Source organism: Trachinotus anak, unplaced genomic scaffold (genome assembly GCF_046630095.1).
Source record: "Trachinotus anak isolate AG129_WGS33_773 ecotype Australia unplaced genomic scaffold, CSIRO_AGI_Tana_v1 ptg000020l, whole genome shotgun sequence".
NCBI lineage: Eukaryota > Metazoa > Chordata > Actinopteri > Carangiformes > Carangidae > Trachinotus > Trachinotus anak.
The window spans coordinates 20323-39665 of NW_027273871.1; the positions used below are offsets into that span (position 1 = coordinate 20323).

Sequence of the window (19343 nt, forward strand, 5' to 3'; positions counted from 1 at the left end):
ATGGGATGTTGAACATTTTCCACCCATTCTTTTATGATCGACACAGTTCCCTATGATGATGATGATTGATGCAGCATGTGATTATATGTACGAAGTGGTTCATAAGTACGCGGGCTTTGTTTGGTTTACACTCTAGGCTCCACTGTTAAATGGGTGTATATGTTGGAAGATGAACAAGGCTGAATGGGCCAGTGCTCATGAGGTTGCTGGATTTCTGCTGAGAAACTCCCAAAGGAGGAAACAACTACTTGATACCTATAATCATACACTGTATCAATCATCATCACATACTGAGCTGGAGGGGATGCTTCTTTATGAGAGACTGAACATTTTCCATCCATCGTTTTATGATCCACACACTTCACTGCGCATCGTCAATTCCTTTGCATTGCTGTTTTCAGTTTTCTTCCCCGTCTGAGTGAGTGTACATCTCGCAACAGTATCATTGGGAAACTTGTCTGCAAGGTTGGAGGCAAGTGTATTTGTTGTATTTGCGGGTGTCAGCGTAACCACTGTTTCTATTGTGAGTGAACCTCGGCTGGTATTACCGACGCTTTTTATAACTAATGTGTAATCAATACTATTTCTGTTTCATTGCAGAAAGAAACCACTAAAGAAATCATTTGAGAAGCCTGACCTATTGGCTTCAAAGAACACACACACACACACACACACACACACACACACACACACACACACACACTTTCTTTCTGTTAGCCTAAACACACAAACATGCACACACCATTCAACAATTTAAGAAACACATTGTCCTATTAATAAAGAGTCGGTTGGAGACACTTTAGGCCTGAGGCATCGAAACCACTCCAAGTCACTCTGTTGAATGCATGTCTTTGTGCATGTGTGCATCTTTGTGTGTGCGTTATATTAGAGTTGGCATCGGTTAAATGTCTCCAGAGAGGTAAAGAGAGTGTGGATCTGACACTGGCAGTTAATTTTGACAGTTGATATCCCACCGACTGTTAGGCAGCTGTTTTTCTAGTTTTGTTTTTCTCAGTCATAACTGAGTTTTTTGTTTTTTTTTTAACACATGCTCCCATCTTTTCTACTCCTCTCCTCACCTCTCACCTGAACTTTATTCTTTTACTATTTCTCTCCTTCAATCAATCCACTGCTTCCCATTCTCCTCTCTCTCCTCTTTGACCTCACCTCCTTCCACACCAGCCATATTGATGTAATTATCACATGTGAATCATAAAATCACAATTTGTCCAGCGTTTTAAAGATGAAGTTTCCTTGGAGCGGAGGGAAGTTTTGTTCATGACAGTTTAACATCTGGTATTTTTACAGCTCTCAATTTATGAAGTTATGTTGCTAACAAATTGAGAGGTTTAGGGCAAAACAGCAAGCAGAAAATTGGGTGTGATGTGATAATAAAACAGACGTACATATGAAAAACACACACATGTGCTAAAAGAATCTAAAAAACAACACATAAGACATTCAGCTGCAAGTAATTTATCAGTGCTGGATGTGGAAAGTACCAAATATCACTCCAGCTGCACAATTGGACATCACACACACACACACACGCACACACACCCTCTGCAGCCCACACCTACATCTTGTCTTCTTGTGCAGCTTTTCTTCCTCTTTCTCTTTGTCTTTATCTTTGGACTTCTCGTATTCCTCCCTCCATCTGTTATACACACAAAGACAGACACACACAAATACACACACACACAGACACCCTCAGTAACTTTAGGTTCAACAATGGGGTGAAGACACGTGTTCAGGACAAGTAAATAAACACACATGCAGACACACACGCACATAATGCTTGAAACCATCATCCTGACTGATGGAGCTTTCAGAGCTCGAGTTGATTGACATGTTGATTGGATAAAGAGTGTGGAAGACGGGAATTGCAACATTAAAGTGAACTCTAAGTGTTCTTTAAAACCCTTAAGATTATACCTGCAGTGTTATTATCATACAGATGCTTTTGACACCATTAGTTACTCCATCTCTGAGCATTAAACCATCTGTGCTCCATCACGGGGCTGCTGCCACTGATCCCAACAGCAAAACACAACTTCATCAATTTCACCCGTATTATTTCCCCATTTACCTTTACTGGTAATTCATAGCACTTGCACCCAAATCCCTAGTTAGTTAGTTAGTGATGTTTTTCCTAAATGTACCTCAACAATAAAGAATATATTATTCACTGCTACTGCCCAGTTCCTGACATCCCAGCTCTGCCAGCATCAATCACACTGGACAGCAGAGCAGGAAGTAGTTTAGCCTACTTCACTGAATTTAGCCCCGGTGCTGAAGCATGATACCAGCAATTTAAAAGATTTTAGCCTCCCATGCTATTACCCTGAGTTGCTTTGTGTCCACTAGCACAGCCAAAAAAAAAAAAAAAAAAAAAAAAATAAGCACCCACTTGAAGCTCAACTTTTGATGGGGCTTCTTGACTGATGATTACAATGATACTTTATTTTTTCTTATTATTGTTTTTTATTTATTTTATCAGTCAAGTTTGAGATCCATCTCTGGTATTTCTTCTGTCACCTTATAACTATGAGGGTGACAGAAAAATTTTGTTTGTCCAACTCCAAAAACTGAAACAACACATTCAAAAAACTCAAAAGCTGTTTGCCTTTCTAGAAACGATGCTTCAGTTAATCAGGATGAACCTGCTAATGTAAGTGAGAGATTATGTTTTCTGTTTGGGATATCTGATCCTTCAACTGGCAGCTGGCAGAGTGACTTACTATATTTTTGTCCTCAACTTCAATTTGTGTTTGAATTATGTTTTGGATTAATGCTGAAATTGAAGCTTTCATAATATATTTTGTCACATGGGATTCGTCTCAATTTCCTACTGATGTTAAAGCTTTAAATATAAATGTAATCAATACAGTGATAATGCTGGACTAATGTGAAGAAATGAGGAGTCAGGCATTGGGGGGTGGGGGGTGGGGGGTGGGGGGGGTGGGGGGTGAATTATAAATTGGTCAATCTGAAATTGAATATTTTTACATCTAAAAGCACAGGAACTAGAGCTCATCAGCTGAAAAAAAAGAAATGTTCACATTTTCAGCGGGCAGCTTCCAGACCAGCCAATCCCTCTGCTGTTATCCAATGAGCAGCTTCACTGGAGCTGATTCAGAGCCACAGAAGTTGTTGAGAGATGTGTTTTCCTCTCTTACTGTTTCCCAGCCCAGATTCTGAACTGTCGACCTCTCAGTCACAAGCCCGCCTCCCTAACCTCCAGGCGTTTGTCGGCTCTTTGAGGTCATGCTGAGCAGGTTCATCTTTTTCCAACCCAGAGAGGCCTACAAAATGTCAAAAAATGGGAAGTCATCCTCTCTCCTCACCATCTGTGACTGGCACAGATGTTGAGACTCTGTGTCTGTTTATCACAAGTGCAAGCTCAGGTTAAACACAAACAGCATGAAGGTGCAACATGTAAGAATTTAATACCCATAATCTGCCACCACATTCTTTACTGAAACAAGGACACTGAAGCTTTAAAACAAGACATCTGACTCAGACATATACCAGCTGAAACCTTATAAGACCAGGAGCATGGAGAGGTGGAGGAATCCCTTAGTGTCTTTGGTAGATGCACGAACACAACCACTAGGCTTTGTGCTATTTTGCATCGAAGAGATGTGATAAGTTAAATGTGAAATCCCATGGGAAAAGCTGCATTTTTTTTCCTATAATGTAGGAAGTAAGAGTCAGTTCTCTTTTTTCCCATCAATGCTCACTGGTCAGTCAGTCCCTATTTGCCCCTGTACTGTATTTTCCTTTATATAACACTATTGGGACTTTGCTGGAAATCAGCAGGCTTGCTACACCATTAAAAAGGTTAAGGGTGCAAAAACAAAGCAGATGGTGGAAACAAAGTGGAGGCTGATGGAAAATCTTAGCATACATGTTTATCCTTCACTGAAGCAAAAATGAGGGAGTGGCGAATAAGCCACAACATCCTTTTTGTGACAGGAATCAACTGGGATTGTGGAAAATGTCTTCAAATGTGGCTATAGCCAATATTTTTATATTGAAATTGATTATGTGGCCACTTGGATGTGAAAGGAGTTACACATAGGGTTTAACTCCACTCTGCAGTTCCGCTCTGCTCCACAGAGCTTTATAGTATCTTTCACTTCATTGATTTTGGTTCACTGCTCTAACCTGTGTCATTTCCAGACGCAGCAGGCAGCTGTTTCTAACAAAAACAAAACTAAAAAGAAATTAAACATGCTTCCTGCCCAGCACCAAATGACCCACAGATAAAGTCAGAGACCAGTTGGTGAACAAAATTAAGCATTTGGCAGCTAAAGAGGCAGGTACGAGTATTTTGTTCACGAGTGGGTGGAGACCAAAACAGAGCCAAAATGAGAACAAATATTAGTTTCACACTTGGATGGAGACCAAACATGGCTCAGAATGAATGCTTATGTTGCTGCTGGATGTGTTAAGAGGCGATTGTTTGCTAAGAACTTTGCAACTTAAAAGGTGATAATACGTCAGAGTTGTGTTTACAGCTTGTTTCTGCTGCCCCCAAGTGGCCAAAAAATAAAAAAGTTGTTGCAGGTTTTTTTAACACTGTCAAAAGATAGAGGCTTCCAACTCTCACAAATGATGCCTTATTGTTTCATCGTTACCAGTTGTTTATGATAATTACAGTAAAGTATCACAATACACATCTAGCATATTAAACACTATAACACTAAATTGCACTGTTTACTACAGTCTACTCTAAATCTGCAAACTCAGTACTGTTCAAAGTCCTTTCTTTGAAATTACATTAGATGTTATATTACAATATTGAGGGATTTATTATAAGTGCAAATAATAGAAGCAATGGCAGAAAAGTGTAAGTGTTCTTAAATGTGTGACTTTCATTTCTCAGAGTTTTTAGCTACACCACAGGTGCTGCATGAAGTTGCCACTGAACATGCAGTCTTTTCTAGATTTCATTTGATCTTCAAGCGAAGCAAATTCTGCCTGTATACTAAACAATAAAATGCTTTTCCTTGTCTTTTTTGGTCATTCCTCCTCTTTCTGCTTCTGTGTTCTGCAGCGCTGAATGAACCAACCATCGACTACGGTTTCCAGAGGCTTCAGAAGGTCATCCCTCGGCACCCTGGGGACCCTGAGAGGCTGCCAAAGGTACCAGAATAATTAACATGCACCTTTTGCACATTTATCTGACGTCTTAACTGGACGGTGGACCCCGAATGAGTGACGCTCTGTCTCCTGCTGAGGGGCACTTCAGAGAGACAGACGCTGTAGCGCTCACAGTGATCAAACCTGCAGCTTCTCAGTTACACTGAGCTGCACTGAGCTGCTCTGCTATCAAAGAACAAGCACCCACAGATACACACACATAAATTCAAAACACTAAGAACAAAATAATTGTATTTATGTTTTATTTGTTTGTTTTACATGTGTTATTTTTATATTTCATAGCAGAATATGTGTTTTCAAATCTCCTGTGGGTTGTGTCTTTACCTCTCCGTGAACTGTGTGTGTGTGAGCTGCTTAACCCCCGTTTGCAGGGAGGCTGTTTGAATCTTCTCCAAGATCAGAAAGTCAGATCTGATTATTTGTTTATCAGCTGGAGATCAAGCCGAGTGTTTAAAGGAGCAGCAGATGTAAACAATTAGCACCAAACGATGAGCTCGGCTTTGATACCAGATCCTGTCATGTTGGTCTGTACATGCAGAGGAGACTTTTCAAAGTGCGCGTGTGTGTGCGCGCACTTGTGTGTGTGTGAGCTTACTGCATTGACCTGGTTCAACTCTAAAATTGCAAATCTGGGTGGGCAGGGTCGTGACCTTTCAAACAGCTGCTGTTGATTGGCTCTCCATCCCGACTGGAGCTGATCCAGGATTGGATGTCTTTGCTGTGACATCATCAAGGCATGGGCGCTGGTCATGATATGATGATGTGGTGATGCTGCGATGTCATCACAGCCGTGCCGACACCCTGGCTCCTGCACATGTGTTAGCAATCATTAGCAACGTGTGTGTTATCACCGTGGGAACGGGCTCGGCACATCACACACACTCCACACCTCAAATGTGGATTCATAGTCATAAACATTATATTGCTTTCACTTGTTTACAGCGCACGGTGCTGCACATTATAGCGTTTTTAGGCTCGGACAATAATTAGCTGATTGCTGTTTAAATGCTGGTATTAAAAATCAACAGTCACATTGTGAAACGGGAAAAACATTGAGGGTCATGTGACTGATGAAGGCAGCTTATGGTACATTAGCCAGTAACACGGGGACTTGAGTATAGCTACAAGATGTATTTGGTTTAAAAGACGGTTTGTGGGTTCACTATAATGAGGAAAATTAGGTGTTTCAGAGGGGTCGGGCATTTTACTGTTTAAAGTTGCATTATGGTTAGGAACTGTTACAGATGGTACAACAAGCCATAAGTTTATAACTCATTATTTTTGTAGATTAGGAAAGAAATAGTTTATTGGTGTAGTGTGGTCAAATCCAGCACAGTATCCACGGAATTATATCCATATTGGCCGATTCTGCAGCTCAAGGTTTACGACTGTTCAGTGCCAACACAGGAAGTAGTGTGCCTCGGGGCTCCAAATAACGACTATTTTCATAATCAGTTAATCTGACAATTATTTTCACGATGGATTTATTAACTTTTGCTCTATAAAACATCAGAAAACTTGCCAATCACAGTTTCCTGATACAATCAAATGTCTTGTTCCGTTTGACCAACAGTCCAAAACCCAACAGATATTCAGTTTATTATAATGTGAACACATGGAAAGGCAGCAAATTGTCACAGCTTGTATCATGAAATGTTTGCGATTTATGTTTGAAAAACTACTCAAATTATTGAGTAATTATCAAAATAATTGCCAATTAATTGTTTGCCAATCAACTAATCACTTAATCAACTAATTGTTGAAGCCTGAAGTGTGTCTTCTATGTGTCTTGTGTCTATGTGTCTGTGTGTTAGGATCGTGGATGGGCGTGAGCCACATCAGGCTTTCAAGTGATAAAGTTTCTTAACCCTAACCATATATTAACCAGTATTTGCCATGGCCATGTTCTTTCTGAACTACTTCTATCTGCTTGAAAAACCTTGTCATTGATCGTAATCCTTGGGTTTTGCAGAATCTTATATTATCAGGGTTGTTTCTACACAGTTGTACGATCTACTTTAAAGGAAAACAGTGAACCATTGCAGTAACCCCTGATTTTCATCATAGTTTTGGGGAGGAGGGAGACATCTAAAGCTGAGCTCATCCATCATTACATCATTCCATGCTTTTATCAAAGCCAGTATCAGAGCTAAATTTTCTTGTATTAAAAGCTTTTCTCAGTGACCATGTTTGTTGCGTTTAGAGCAACTTACAATAACTACAATTAGTGCTGCTTAAAAATCAGAGCAGGAAATGATCTTAAACTGTTTCCCAAACTGCGTGATACGATAAGTGATGTTAGTTCCAACTTCTGGTAAAAGCTGAGTCAGAGCAGGACCAAAGGATTGGCTCACCTTTTCTTACATAACCACACATACACAGTCATGTGTGCACACAAACACAGTTTGTGAGAGCTTTAAAGAGGAAGGTCCACACTTTGTTAACACAGAATATTTAATGCTTCTACCTTTTCCTCTGTGGATCCTAGAGGTAAAATAAACTTTACCTCCACTCCACGCTTCTTTTTAGGTTCATTTCCACAACAGATCAATCCACTTGAGCAGATCTGCATATTGAGCTGTCAGTTCTCATGAAACGTGCTGGGGGTGTGGCAGAGGAGGAAATGCCCCTTTATTCTTCACTGATATAATTATTATCATTACATTTTTGTACTACAGACACAACATATGCCTTTATTAAAGCTAAAATATCCAATATGACATTTAAACTGTGATTTTCACAAAAGAATTGGTATTTAACATTTTAAAGTGGCAAACTTAAAGGGGAAAAAATGAAAAATCTATGGGAGCATCAGCCAACACATTTTCTTTTGTGGCTTAAGCTTGTCAGGAGAAATAAAACAAATGAGCACATTACTTGTATTAAATCGGTCCATAAATACCTTAAGAACCAAGTATTGATATCACTTTTGACCCTTATCCACTATAAAGCACTTTTCTGGGCCTGTTTTATTTGGTAATTTATTTTTCTCCCTCCAAAGGATAAGCAGTCAAGCTTATTATAAGCAATATGATGTCACGCTAGATATTTTCAGGCAAAGATACGATGTGAACTATCAAGCTGCTGCAAAAGCAACCAGAGAAGCTGGATTCATTTATCTGGTATCAGATCCAAAGGACAGCAGAGAGGTTAATCAGAGCCGAACAGGGGGTAACTTCCACAGCTTTTCCTTCGTGACACCATCAAGATCTATAAAATCAGGAACCCAGATCACCTGAGAAACTACAAGACAGTCACTATTACCCCCTCTCTTCCAGTGCTCCTACCACCTTTACCATGCCTTGTATTTCTTTGTGCCCAACAGTACCCTGCCCCACCGCCCCACCCCCCAAAAAAAGAAAGATGACAGTTTATAAGAGGACATGACCCTGAGTTAGACGTGACTGCTGTATCTTCCTTTTGCTGCTGTGTCAGACCACTGAAGCTCTCTCATTTGAACAAGGTTCCTCTTACACATTTGTATCTGTTCTGTGTGTGTGTGTGTGTGTGTGTGTGTGTGTGCATTACTGGGTAATTCATCATTGTGCAGCCTAGTGGTTAATCGAACCTTTAGACTTTATTACTGCTGCCCACCAGGAGTCAGTGTTTGTGTGTGTGTGTGTGTGTGTGTGTGTGTGTGTGAGAGAGAGAGAGAGAGAGAGAGAGAGAGAGAGAGAGAAAGAGAGAGAAAGACAGACAAAGAGAAGAGAGAAAAGAGAAAGAGAGATGGTATGTGTATTTGTCTTATCTGTGTGTGTTTGGATTCTGGATGCATGTGAAAAATATTCTTCTTGTGTTTGTCTCATGTGAGGAGGTGTGTGTGTGTGTGTGTGTATTGTATGGGTGGGTGTTTTGGATGACGCCACACACACACACACACACACTTGCCTGCTTGTCACGAGTATCGATCAGCCCTTTTATTGAAGTTATAAGAGTTTGTTGCCAGCACTATAAAGACGGCAGACAGACACACTGACAGACGGGGCAGTGGAGTGTATGAGAGGATTACCAGTGGACAGCCGATTCTATAATTGTTCAGTGAACATTCAGGGGATTTTGCTGGCCACACACACACGCACACACACTAATACTCAGCTGCCAGTTTGGGTCACAGTGATCTCTTTAGCATCCATCCATATGTGCACATACAGTTAGTTTATAAAGTCATATGCACGGTGATGACTGTTGTCATTGTCCTGTTTAAAACCACTGGGGAACTCTGAAGTTACATGGTGAAACTTCTGTGCTTTAGTTGTGGAGAATCAGGGACTTTTCCAATGCGTCTTTTTTTTCTTTTTTGTTTTGCTTTTTTTTTTATCATAGCCTGGGTGGACTCAGGAGTCCAGCTGTTTCATGTCCCAGTTACACACCTGGAGCTTCTCAGTACAGTCATAAGTGATAAGAATGAATGTTTGCTCGGAACTGAAGAATCATGACTTTTGAATCTGGAGTAAATCTTCAGTACCTTCAGGAATCTGACAGTGTTTTAATAATCAAGAACAAAATTTTGCCTTAAAGCTGTTTTTATGCTGAGGTTCAGTCTGCCTGTAACTCAAACGGAGCAGAGATGCCTCTGTGGATGCACAGAGAAATCAATCGGCTCTCCTGGCTTGTAGTGTCCTCTTTACTGCAGCGGAAAATGGTGAAAGAAAAAAAAAAACAGCGGTAAAAGACAGTAGAGGTCCTCTTAAGTTTTACATTACTTTTTGAAAACTTAATACATTTTTGCAACTGTGTTTTTAGTTCAACCACCAGCCAGCCACCCCTGTTAGACTGGTGACTTCCTGTGTGAGTCACTCAGCTGACATCGCTATGCGACTCATTTTGATGTCATGCATCGCACTGAGGTCATGTCATCAGCATCACCAGCGTGAGTAATACCAGTGACGCATGAAGGCACAGGCATGAAGCTATCAAACTCTCTCCATGCTCAATGCAGACGCATCACCGGTGAGGAGAGATAAAATCTGAAACCACACAGCTTAACACCGTCTCCCGATGTATTAGGAAGAGATGTTCCGCAAATGATGTGTGTGTCTCTGTATGTGTGTGTGCATCAATACTTTTATATACGCGTGAGTGATTGTGCCCCACATCCCTCTGAGCCCACATGTAAAGTATGACATCATCTCTGTGCGAGGTGTGACCCTGCATGTATGGCATCCCTAATGGGACATTAGAAGCGGATCAAGCGGCTAATGTACCAGCATTAGGGAGGAATAAGTCATGTGTGTGTCATGTCTGCGCCGGCCCGGCACACGCACGTTACACACATGTCTGACCCCACAGAAGATACCCGGCTCAGCGTTTCCTGGTACTAATGCATGAAGCATGTGTGTGTTAGTGTGTGTGTGTATGTGTGTGTGTGTGTGTGTGCAATGTATGGTTATCACATTAGGGATGGTCATAACTCAGACAGTAAAAGCACCTAGACACCTCCTGTTATTCTTTCTCTCTGCCAACAGATCTGTCATTTCTTTCACTCATCCCCTCGTTCTCTGTCTGACTGTTACTGGAACAGACAAGAATAGATGATACTAAATATTAAAAAGCAACTTGAGGATAAATAAACTCAATGAAGGACTTATTTTTAAAGACTGACAAGGCATCACAATGAAATGTCAGACAAGCACTTGTCAGGCATATATTCCATAAATATTTGACAACAGATAAAGACGATGTAGGACAATCACATGAATCAAGGCAGATATTAGGGATGAAAGCTTTAAAATCAGGTTTTATTGGAGCAATTAGAAAAATCAAATAAAAATGGCAGGAATCTGTGATTAAAAAAGAAACACTTCAGAGTCCGTTTCCATCACACTACTGTCATAATTCATCATTATCTACTGTAAACCCAGAAAGCGGCTGATTGATGGACATGTCAAAAGCATCTAGACACCCGGGGTTAAAAACTGGACTAAATTTGACAAAATAAGATGATTTTGTCTCAAAGTCCACTAAACTTACTCATGAAGGAAACTTCACGATGAAGACTTTGACATGTAGGTAAAAGTTCTGGAAAAAATCTAGTAGGTCGACCTGGAGTATTCTGTGAAATCTTTTCCAAGGTCAAGAATAAAGTTTTCCCCCTGGATAAAAATGTGGTTGAACAGTTCAAGTATTTTAGACATCCAGTACATCTACACTTGCATCCTTGGTAGATCATATTGCTGTCTGATCTCAGCAGAACTAAGTATAAATGCATCCAAGAAGCATTCAAGACAACAGGGGGCGGGGGTGGTTTGAGACGGATTCTAGCCAGAGCACCTCCAAACTGGAGCTACGTCAGTCAGTGGAAATATCCTCTACCAGATCTGTCTCTTCTACGCCCTGTGATAACAGCAGCTGAAGTTATATAGAAATTAGTAATTGTTTTCTGTCTCATGAAAGAAACAAGAAAAAAGTGGCGCCAGCAATTGCAGCACGTACAGTCTATTGCAGCTTTAATCTGATTCCAGATCAGTTCAACCATGATCTGTGTGTGAGACCCTGAGGACCATAAAACGCTTGTCTTGTGTTAGGTTGTGGACACCCCCGACTGATCCAGATACGAGACACTTTAAATGATGAGTGTAAATGGGGCCTGAGTTTTATACAACTGTTGTTTAAACAGCTTCTCATGACATTGAAATATTATATTATATCCTTAAAACACTGTTGAAACATCAGTTACAACTGTGTGTGAAACAGCTTCACTTTTCAACCCAATTTATCCCTGTTTAAACCTACACACAGACATCTTTTGACACTCAAATCATCAAATCAAGGAAACAAACAAAGCCTTTTTGCAGTATCATGGCATAAACTCAGCTCAAGAGTTTGAACTCCTGACAGATGTATTTACTCCTCAATTTCACAAAAAAACAAACAAACATGAAAACAGCTTTAATTCTGGCGCCACAATCTGATGTATTTTGGCTGTCGCTGCAGGCTGTCCCATTGACACAAGTTCAAGCCCTCAGGATGTCAAAGCCGGATTATTTTAGACTTTGTAATCAGTTTTGAAACACGGTCCACAGCAACACTTTTAGTCTCATTCATATCAACACAATGCAGCCGGGAGCGTTATTCATTTGTATTAAGCAGGAGGTAATCTGACGAACAATGCTTTCTTATTTACAGATGCAACCTGAGAGAGATTAATAAGGCGATGTGAGTAGCCGTGTGTCCAAATATGAAAGACGTAAACAGGCAAAGTATTGAAGGTGCATCGATCCGAGGCTGTGAGTGATGTAGTGTAAGAAGCCTGCAGAGCTGATAATGATGATGCTACCAGAGGATCATCTTTCCTTCCCGTTTATCAGCTACTGCCTTACTGGAACTGCTCGAACATTCAGGATCAGGTTTCTGTGAGTGAGTGTTAGTGTGTGTGTGTGTGTGTGTCTGTGTGTGTTTGGGTGTGTGAGCTGCTCAGCTCACCAGTCTAATAATGAGAGGTTAACAGAGAGCCAGCATGGCTGTAATAATGTGTAAAAGATTGAATTTAGCATCATGGACAGGCACACTAAAACTGCTGACTGGCTCTGTGACCTCACATATCCACACACACACACACACACACACACACACACACATTCACATACACACGTGTACACACACACACATACACACACTGATAGAGAGGCAATATGTTCCACCAGGCACAAACTCAAAGGAGAGCACACATGCAGCCAACCATAAGTGTATGTGTGTGTGTGTGTGTGTGTGTGTGTGTGTGTGTGTGTGCAGGTTAATACTGTGAAGCACAGAGTAATTTTCTCTCTGTCGCCGGGCGGCCTCACGCTGTGGAAACGACAACACATTAACTGTTAAACAAGACACCTTAGACCCTGGGGTGGGAGGCGAGTGAAAGAGGGAGAGAGCGAGAGAGTGGGCGGGTGAGGAAGAGAGGAGAGACAATAAAGAGACTGAAAAAAAAAGAGGACAGAATTGTAGAGATGTTAGTGGGCGGGGAAAATAAGAAGAATGGAGGCGAAGCGGGAGCAAGGGAGTGGTGGAGAGGAAGGTGAAAATGGATTAGGAAAGCAGCGTGGAGAATAGAAAGATGAAGAAACTGAGGAGGAAGAGAAATTAATAACATCTTCAGTCATGAGGGGTGAAAATGAGAGAACTGTGGGCCAAACCCATTTCTAACTTATTCACCTTTACATCACTTTTTTGGCTAAAAATAATACACAATATATAAAACCAAATGGAAATGTTGCTGTTTGACAGGTTGTCTGGACCGGAACTGCTCACATGGGATCAATGTGGTCTGACGTGAGGAGCAATGTGCAGCAGAGGAGCCTACAGAGCACTTTAGATTTACTTTAGAGTATATTTTAAATACCTGTCACTTCAAGATGTCATTTAGACGCATAAAAGCACTTGACTTGACAGCAGATTATTTGCCTTTAAACGGAGTGAAGAGCAATTTGTTTATCATGAATAGATGGGTGAAATGGATGTTGGTTGATGGTGTGTTGAGGGGGATGAAAGACTGGAAGGAGAGATTGCATTTTTTTTAAAATAACTTTTATCTGTCATTCTTTGCAATGTGCCTCCATGTGCATATCTGTGTGCATCTAAAAGCTTCCTCTAATTTATTCATGGATTATAATTTAGATTTTTTTTTTTTTTACAAGAAAGCTGCAAGTGTTTTCTGCGCACAAACTAATGCAAATGTCTTTTCTGCCTCTCTCAGGAGGTTATTCTGAAGAGAGCGGCCGACCTGGTGGAAGCCCTCTATGGTTTGCCCCATAATAACCAGGTAAGGAGCGGAAATCCACATGGAGAGAGGATGGTGTGAAAGCATTACTCCAGCTCTCTCTTTTTTTTTTTAAGGTAATTATTATTTTTTTCTCTCTGCTCCTGCAGGAGATCATCCTGAAGCGCGCGGCGGACATCGCGGAAGCTCTCTACAGCGTTCCACGAGGACACACCCAGCTCTCTGGCTCCACCCACACCGGCATGATGGGGGTCAACTCTTTCACCGGGCAGCTGTCCGTCAACGTCTCTGAACCTGCACAGGCCAATCAGGGTGAGACGGTTTGTCAACATAGTGTGGATTAATCTTAACAGCAATGAGTTTGTCATCAAATACACATTGTTCCAAGACTCGAGTGTACTGTATATTACACAGGGTGCTCCAAGCCAGGGTTGTGACATATTTGCAGTGACATTATTACACGTATAATTTGCAGAGGCTACCCAGTGAAACACTCACAAACAGACTTAATATAACAAATCCCTTGTGTTACAACCAAAAGTGCATCCCTGTTACAGAAAATACATTAATATGAACATGTTGTCAAGTAAAGAGGTGTAAACTTGCCAGAAACTTGGCAGATTCGTAGGATGTAAGATCTGTGTTCGCATCACTCTGACTGTGCTGCTCCTCTGTCTCACCGCCGTGTGTTCTGCAGGTTTTGTGCGCAGCAGCAGCAGTGTGTCTCCTCACGGTTACGTGCCTAGCTCCACGCCTCAGCAGACCAGTTACACCTCAGTCACCAGCACCATGAATGGCTACGCTAACAATGCTGGCATGACCAACCTGGGAGGCTCGCCCACTTTCCTCAACGGCTCTGCCGCCAACTCGCCTTATGCTAGTGAGTATACATGAGCACATTCACCCAGCAAACATACATACATGGAAAACTTACATACTGTACCCACACGCACATACAAATACTCAAACACACAAAATGTTTGTGGACACAAAGTGAAAGTCTCAGATCTGCTGTGTGGAGATTTCCCCATGGGGCTTTCTGTCTCCGTGTCTTCAAAAACAATCACCAACTGCATTTTGTCCTCTGTCCATCTCCTCCCTCCTTCCCTCGCTGCCTTTCATCTGACAGCCACAACTCTTTTCTCTCTGTTGGTTAATTGCATCTCTTTTCCATTTAGCAGAAAGCAAGAGAGAAAGAGGATAGATAGAGATGGAGAGATGAGAGATGGTGTTTGTTTGCTGAAGTTTTTCTCACTGATGATGATGATGATGATGATGAGGATGATGATGCAGGTGGAAGCAGACGTGGATGTGTTTCTTGGGAAGAGTAGATTTAAGTGGAAAGCTCATGTGTCACTTCTCATAAAATACACTTACGCACTTATTATAATATACCACAATGCCAAAAGTATGTGGACACACAAACATTACTGAGCGCTGATGATGGGTGATACGACCTGCTTGTTTAAACTCATCCCACAAATGCTGGATGAGGTTGATGCTGGGCCTCTGTCCTTCCACACCACACTTTGCTTTATCAACTTTATTTTCTTTGGACAGGAAACAGGAAAGGGCCTAAAATCCCCTAAAATATTGCCATAGCAACATACTATTATCATTATATAACATTAAGATTTCCCTTCATTTGAACTGAAGCGCTTGGTCCAAACCACGAAAACGCCAAAAGCACTAAAAAGCATAATAATATGTGGATACATACTTTAGACAGATAGATAAATACTTTATTAATCCCTTGGGGAAATTAAAAAAAAAAAACAACATGCTTTTGGTCGTATAGCATATTCTCAAAAGACCAATTTCAAGCTACTAATTTCTTTAGAAGTTTGTTTATGCACAAAGTGGAAAATTTCTTATGTAACTGATGAAATAATGAATTGGAGAATCGTGTTCCATGAAGTAACCATAATTTGTCTCTCTCTGTATCCTTACCCTTCAACCTCAATCCACACTTTTCCTCTTTATCTCTCCTTCTCTCTTTCTCCTTATTCCTCCATCACTCCAGTCGTCCCATCCAGTCCCACTATGGCGTCCTCCACCTCCCTCCCCTCCAACTGTTCCTCCTCTTCTGGCGTCTTCTCCTTCTCTCCGGCCAATATGGTGTCGGCGGCCGTTAAGCAGAAGTCCGCCTTTGCTCCGGTGGTCAGGCCCTCCTCCTCCCCGCCGCCCTCCTGTACCAGTGCCAACGGCAACGGGCTCCAAGGTAATTTACCATGACAGCAGCCAGTCAGTCAGAGGATACTCAGGGGGAGGGAGGGCGGGTTTCCCCGTGAAACTAATCTGCCACTATAGTTCCTGTTCTGTTTCACACCCTGTCCGTGCTCCTCTCACAGTACCTGAGCAGATTTTAAGTTCTTATACACTATGTTTTACAGTTGAGGTTTGAGGTTCATCCACCACTGTGGTCCAAGCTGAAATATCCCAACAGCATTCACGGTTCCCACGAATGACTTTGTGATCCTCTGACTTTTCCTCTAGCGACACCGTGAGATGTTTTAGTGAAAAAGATTTCATACAAATCCAGTTGGATGAACCTGCTTTTCATGTATGTGACTGACCAGTGCAACCCAAACCAAAACAGCAAAACTTGTATATAACATGTCAGTGCCTTCCACAAAGACCCGTATGAGTGGATCAAAACTGACCGGAGTCAGAGTCATGACTGTCGTTTGTGACTAATGTGTGGTTACAATTTGAAACACTGACAGCTAAAACCAGTGTTGACGCTCATAGAGGACGAGACGCAGAACGCACCCTTCACTGTTGCACTGTGAACATCCAAACATCCCCTCAACTTTTTTCCCAGCATTATACAAGAGCATCACTGCTACATTCACATTATTGTTTCTCTATCGTTCTGGAAAAGGTGGTTATTATTCAGTAATTGCAGTGGTGTAGTTGCGTGTGTAGAAAATGTAAATATGGGTCGTTGTTGAGGACATTTTTTTTATCCAAGTTTGCTTTTCATACTGCTTCACCTTTTGGATTAACATTTTTTTTCCTTCTCTTTCCTGTTTTTTCTCTCGACTTTTAACCCTCCCTCCTGTTATTCCTCTGAACTTTGACCCTTCCCTTGTCATGTCTCTGTCCCTGTCTCTCTGCCTCTCTACCAGATCAGACATTTGTGGACTCTAGCAAGTACTCAACAGCCAGCTCTCTACAAGGCCTGGCCTTCACCTGAAGTATGTTCCTCAACTGTTTCTTCACTCCCCAACTTTCAATAAACCGATCAATTCAGTTAAACTTACATATTTTTCACATATTTTAACTCTGATCTCTCACTTACTTTTCTGCATGTCTGACTTTCCTTGTCTATCTTTTTTCCCTCTCCTTGGTTCGCTCCATCTTACCATCACATCCTCCGCCTTGTTCATTTCCTTTTCTTATCTCAAGCCATTCTGTTGCCTGGTAACTCCTCTCTGTCTTCCAATTGGCTGGGAAAAAAAGACAGGAAGTTGGATATTTACAGAAGCAAAAAAAAAAAAAAGACATTAAGCGAATTTATTTCTCAACATTACTGACATTGTTTAGCTGTGTGTGAATTTACGCTTGCCTTTCTGTGTGTGTGTGTGTGTGTGTGTGTGTGTGTGTGTGTGTAGAGAGAGAGTATGTGCGGGAGTGTGGGAACTCAAAGCTTAGCCTCAAAGCTCAGCTCAAATAAACACATCACACTTACAGACACACACACACACACACACACACACACATACACACTAGGTGATCACACACTGGCAGCTTACTAGGGAGCGATCAACAATGACAGCTGTTCGACTCTCTCTTGACAGTTTTATACTGTCAGTATACCTGCCCTACAGGGTGTGTGTGTGTGTGTGCATGTGTGCATGTGTGTGTGTGTGTGTGTGTGTGTGACTACCTGAGACTTAAAAGAAAAACATAAAACATTAAAGGTTCCATTGAAACATTACATTTTGTCGAGTTTTGTTAAGCTGGTTCTAAAACAAGAATTCTTTTCTCCTCACAGTTTCCACTTCCCATGAAATTAAACCAAATAAAACCATTAATTTCATTCTTTCTATGGTTGGCTGTTTGTGCGTGTGTGTGAGTGTGTGTGTCATTTTGGGCTGGGCTCTGCTTCTCACATGTTGACACCCATCCCCTGGGTTTAAATACAACACACGCCATGATGCAATCTGTCAGGCACACATACAAACATACAGTAAAATACGCCAACTGTTCCCATGCTGAAGTAAAAGTGTGTGTTTGTGTGTGAGCAGCATCACTTAAGAGCCAGCTGAGATGACGTGTCCCCGCTCCGGTTTTACTGATTTATTCATCTATTGATGTTTAAATGTCGCTGCAGTCACACAGCTGCACAGATGGGAAAACATATTGATGTATTTACGAGTGAATTTTTTTTTTATGACGATGAAAATATTTGGCTATGTTTAAAAAGTTTTTTTTTTTTTTTCCTCTCTTGTCCCCCTCCCTCCTCTCCCTCTCTTTCCCCACCCGACAGCAATCCCTGGAATGATCGTCCCACCCATGTAAAGGTGTGAGTACATGACTGTGTGTGTGTGCGTGCGACTGTGTGCGAGGTGAACCAAGCACACTCACACCGATCCTGGCGGAGGATTTCGGTGCGAGTCAGACTCCGGTCGGGGATGGAAGCAGCTGTCCCCATCTGAAGGAACAAACCCAACTCAGGCCTTTCTAACACAAAAAAAAAAAAAAAAAAAAACAACTGCAAGAGAACAAATGTTTGCAAAGGAAATACATTGTTTAGACTTTGTACACCTTGATGCTTTTATAGGAGAATGGCCACGCCTATATCATGACTCTCCACGGACACTGGAAGTGTATTTATTTTGGAGAGAATCCACTTCCTCCCTTGAGTGATTGTTGATTTGTTTTCTTTTTGTGCAACAGTTAACGTGTGATAATCATCTTCTAACTGTATCCAACATGAGGGATTTTCTATTTATGAAGTTTGGTCGTCAATGAAGGAATATAATGTGAAGAATACAATGAGTCAAAATGATGACGATGATGATGATGATGACAATGATGATGAAAAGGCTGCAGGATTCATACAGGGTCAAATCCAGCCGACACAGACAAGCCAAACCACAAACACACACACACACTTTCACTTCTTCTTGCCAAATCCACACACAACAGCACAAACACTCAGACTGAGAGCTCTTCCTCTGCACTCAGTCTATCAGCTTGAAGGATTCAGACGCTTCCCGCCTGTGACTGATGCTGCAGTTTTAGCCATTGAAGAAACCCCAGTGTTTACTTTGAGCTTGCTTTATGTACTTTATGCACTGCTGCTCCTGTCTGCTACATTTTCTAAAAAGTGCAAACCTGCCTCTCAGAGAACACAATGTGCAGAGAAAAGAAATTTATTTCCACTGTGCAGGATTGAAAACGGAGATTAGATTTGCTGCAGCGCTAATCCAGGACAGGTTTGATGGTAGCTAAC

General features: G+C 41.5%; 1 protein-coding gene across 2 annotated transcripts in view; it reads left to right on the plus strand.

Moving 5' to 3' along the window:
• LOC139637554 (transcription factor COE1-A-like) overlaps positions 1-18596 on the plus strand; it is a 28011-nt gene extending 9415 nt beyond the window's left edge. The window contains exons 5-11 of one of the 2 annotated variants that reach the window (XM_071506360.1): positions 5063-5151; positions 13856-13921; positions 14029-14191; positions 14577-14759; positions 15903-16100; positions 17011-17079; positions 18375-18596. In XM_071506360.1, the coding sequence (XP_071362461.1) occupies positions 5063-5151; positions 13856-13921; positions 14029-14191; positions 14577-14759; positions 15903-16100; positions 17011-17078 (767 nt within the window). In that variant the 3' untranslated portion in view covers position 17079; positions 18375-18596. The remainder of the gene's footprint in view (positions 1-5062; positions 5152-13855; positions 13922-14028; positions 14192-14576; positions 14760-15902; positions 16101-17010; positions 17080-18374) is intronic. The other variant, XM_071506361.1, reaches the window with a different exon arrangement.
• The last annotated feature ends 747 nt before the right edge of the window (positions 18597-19343 follow it).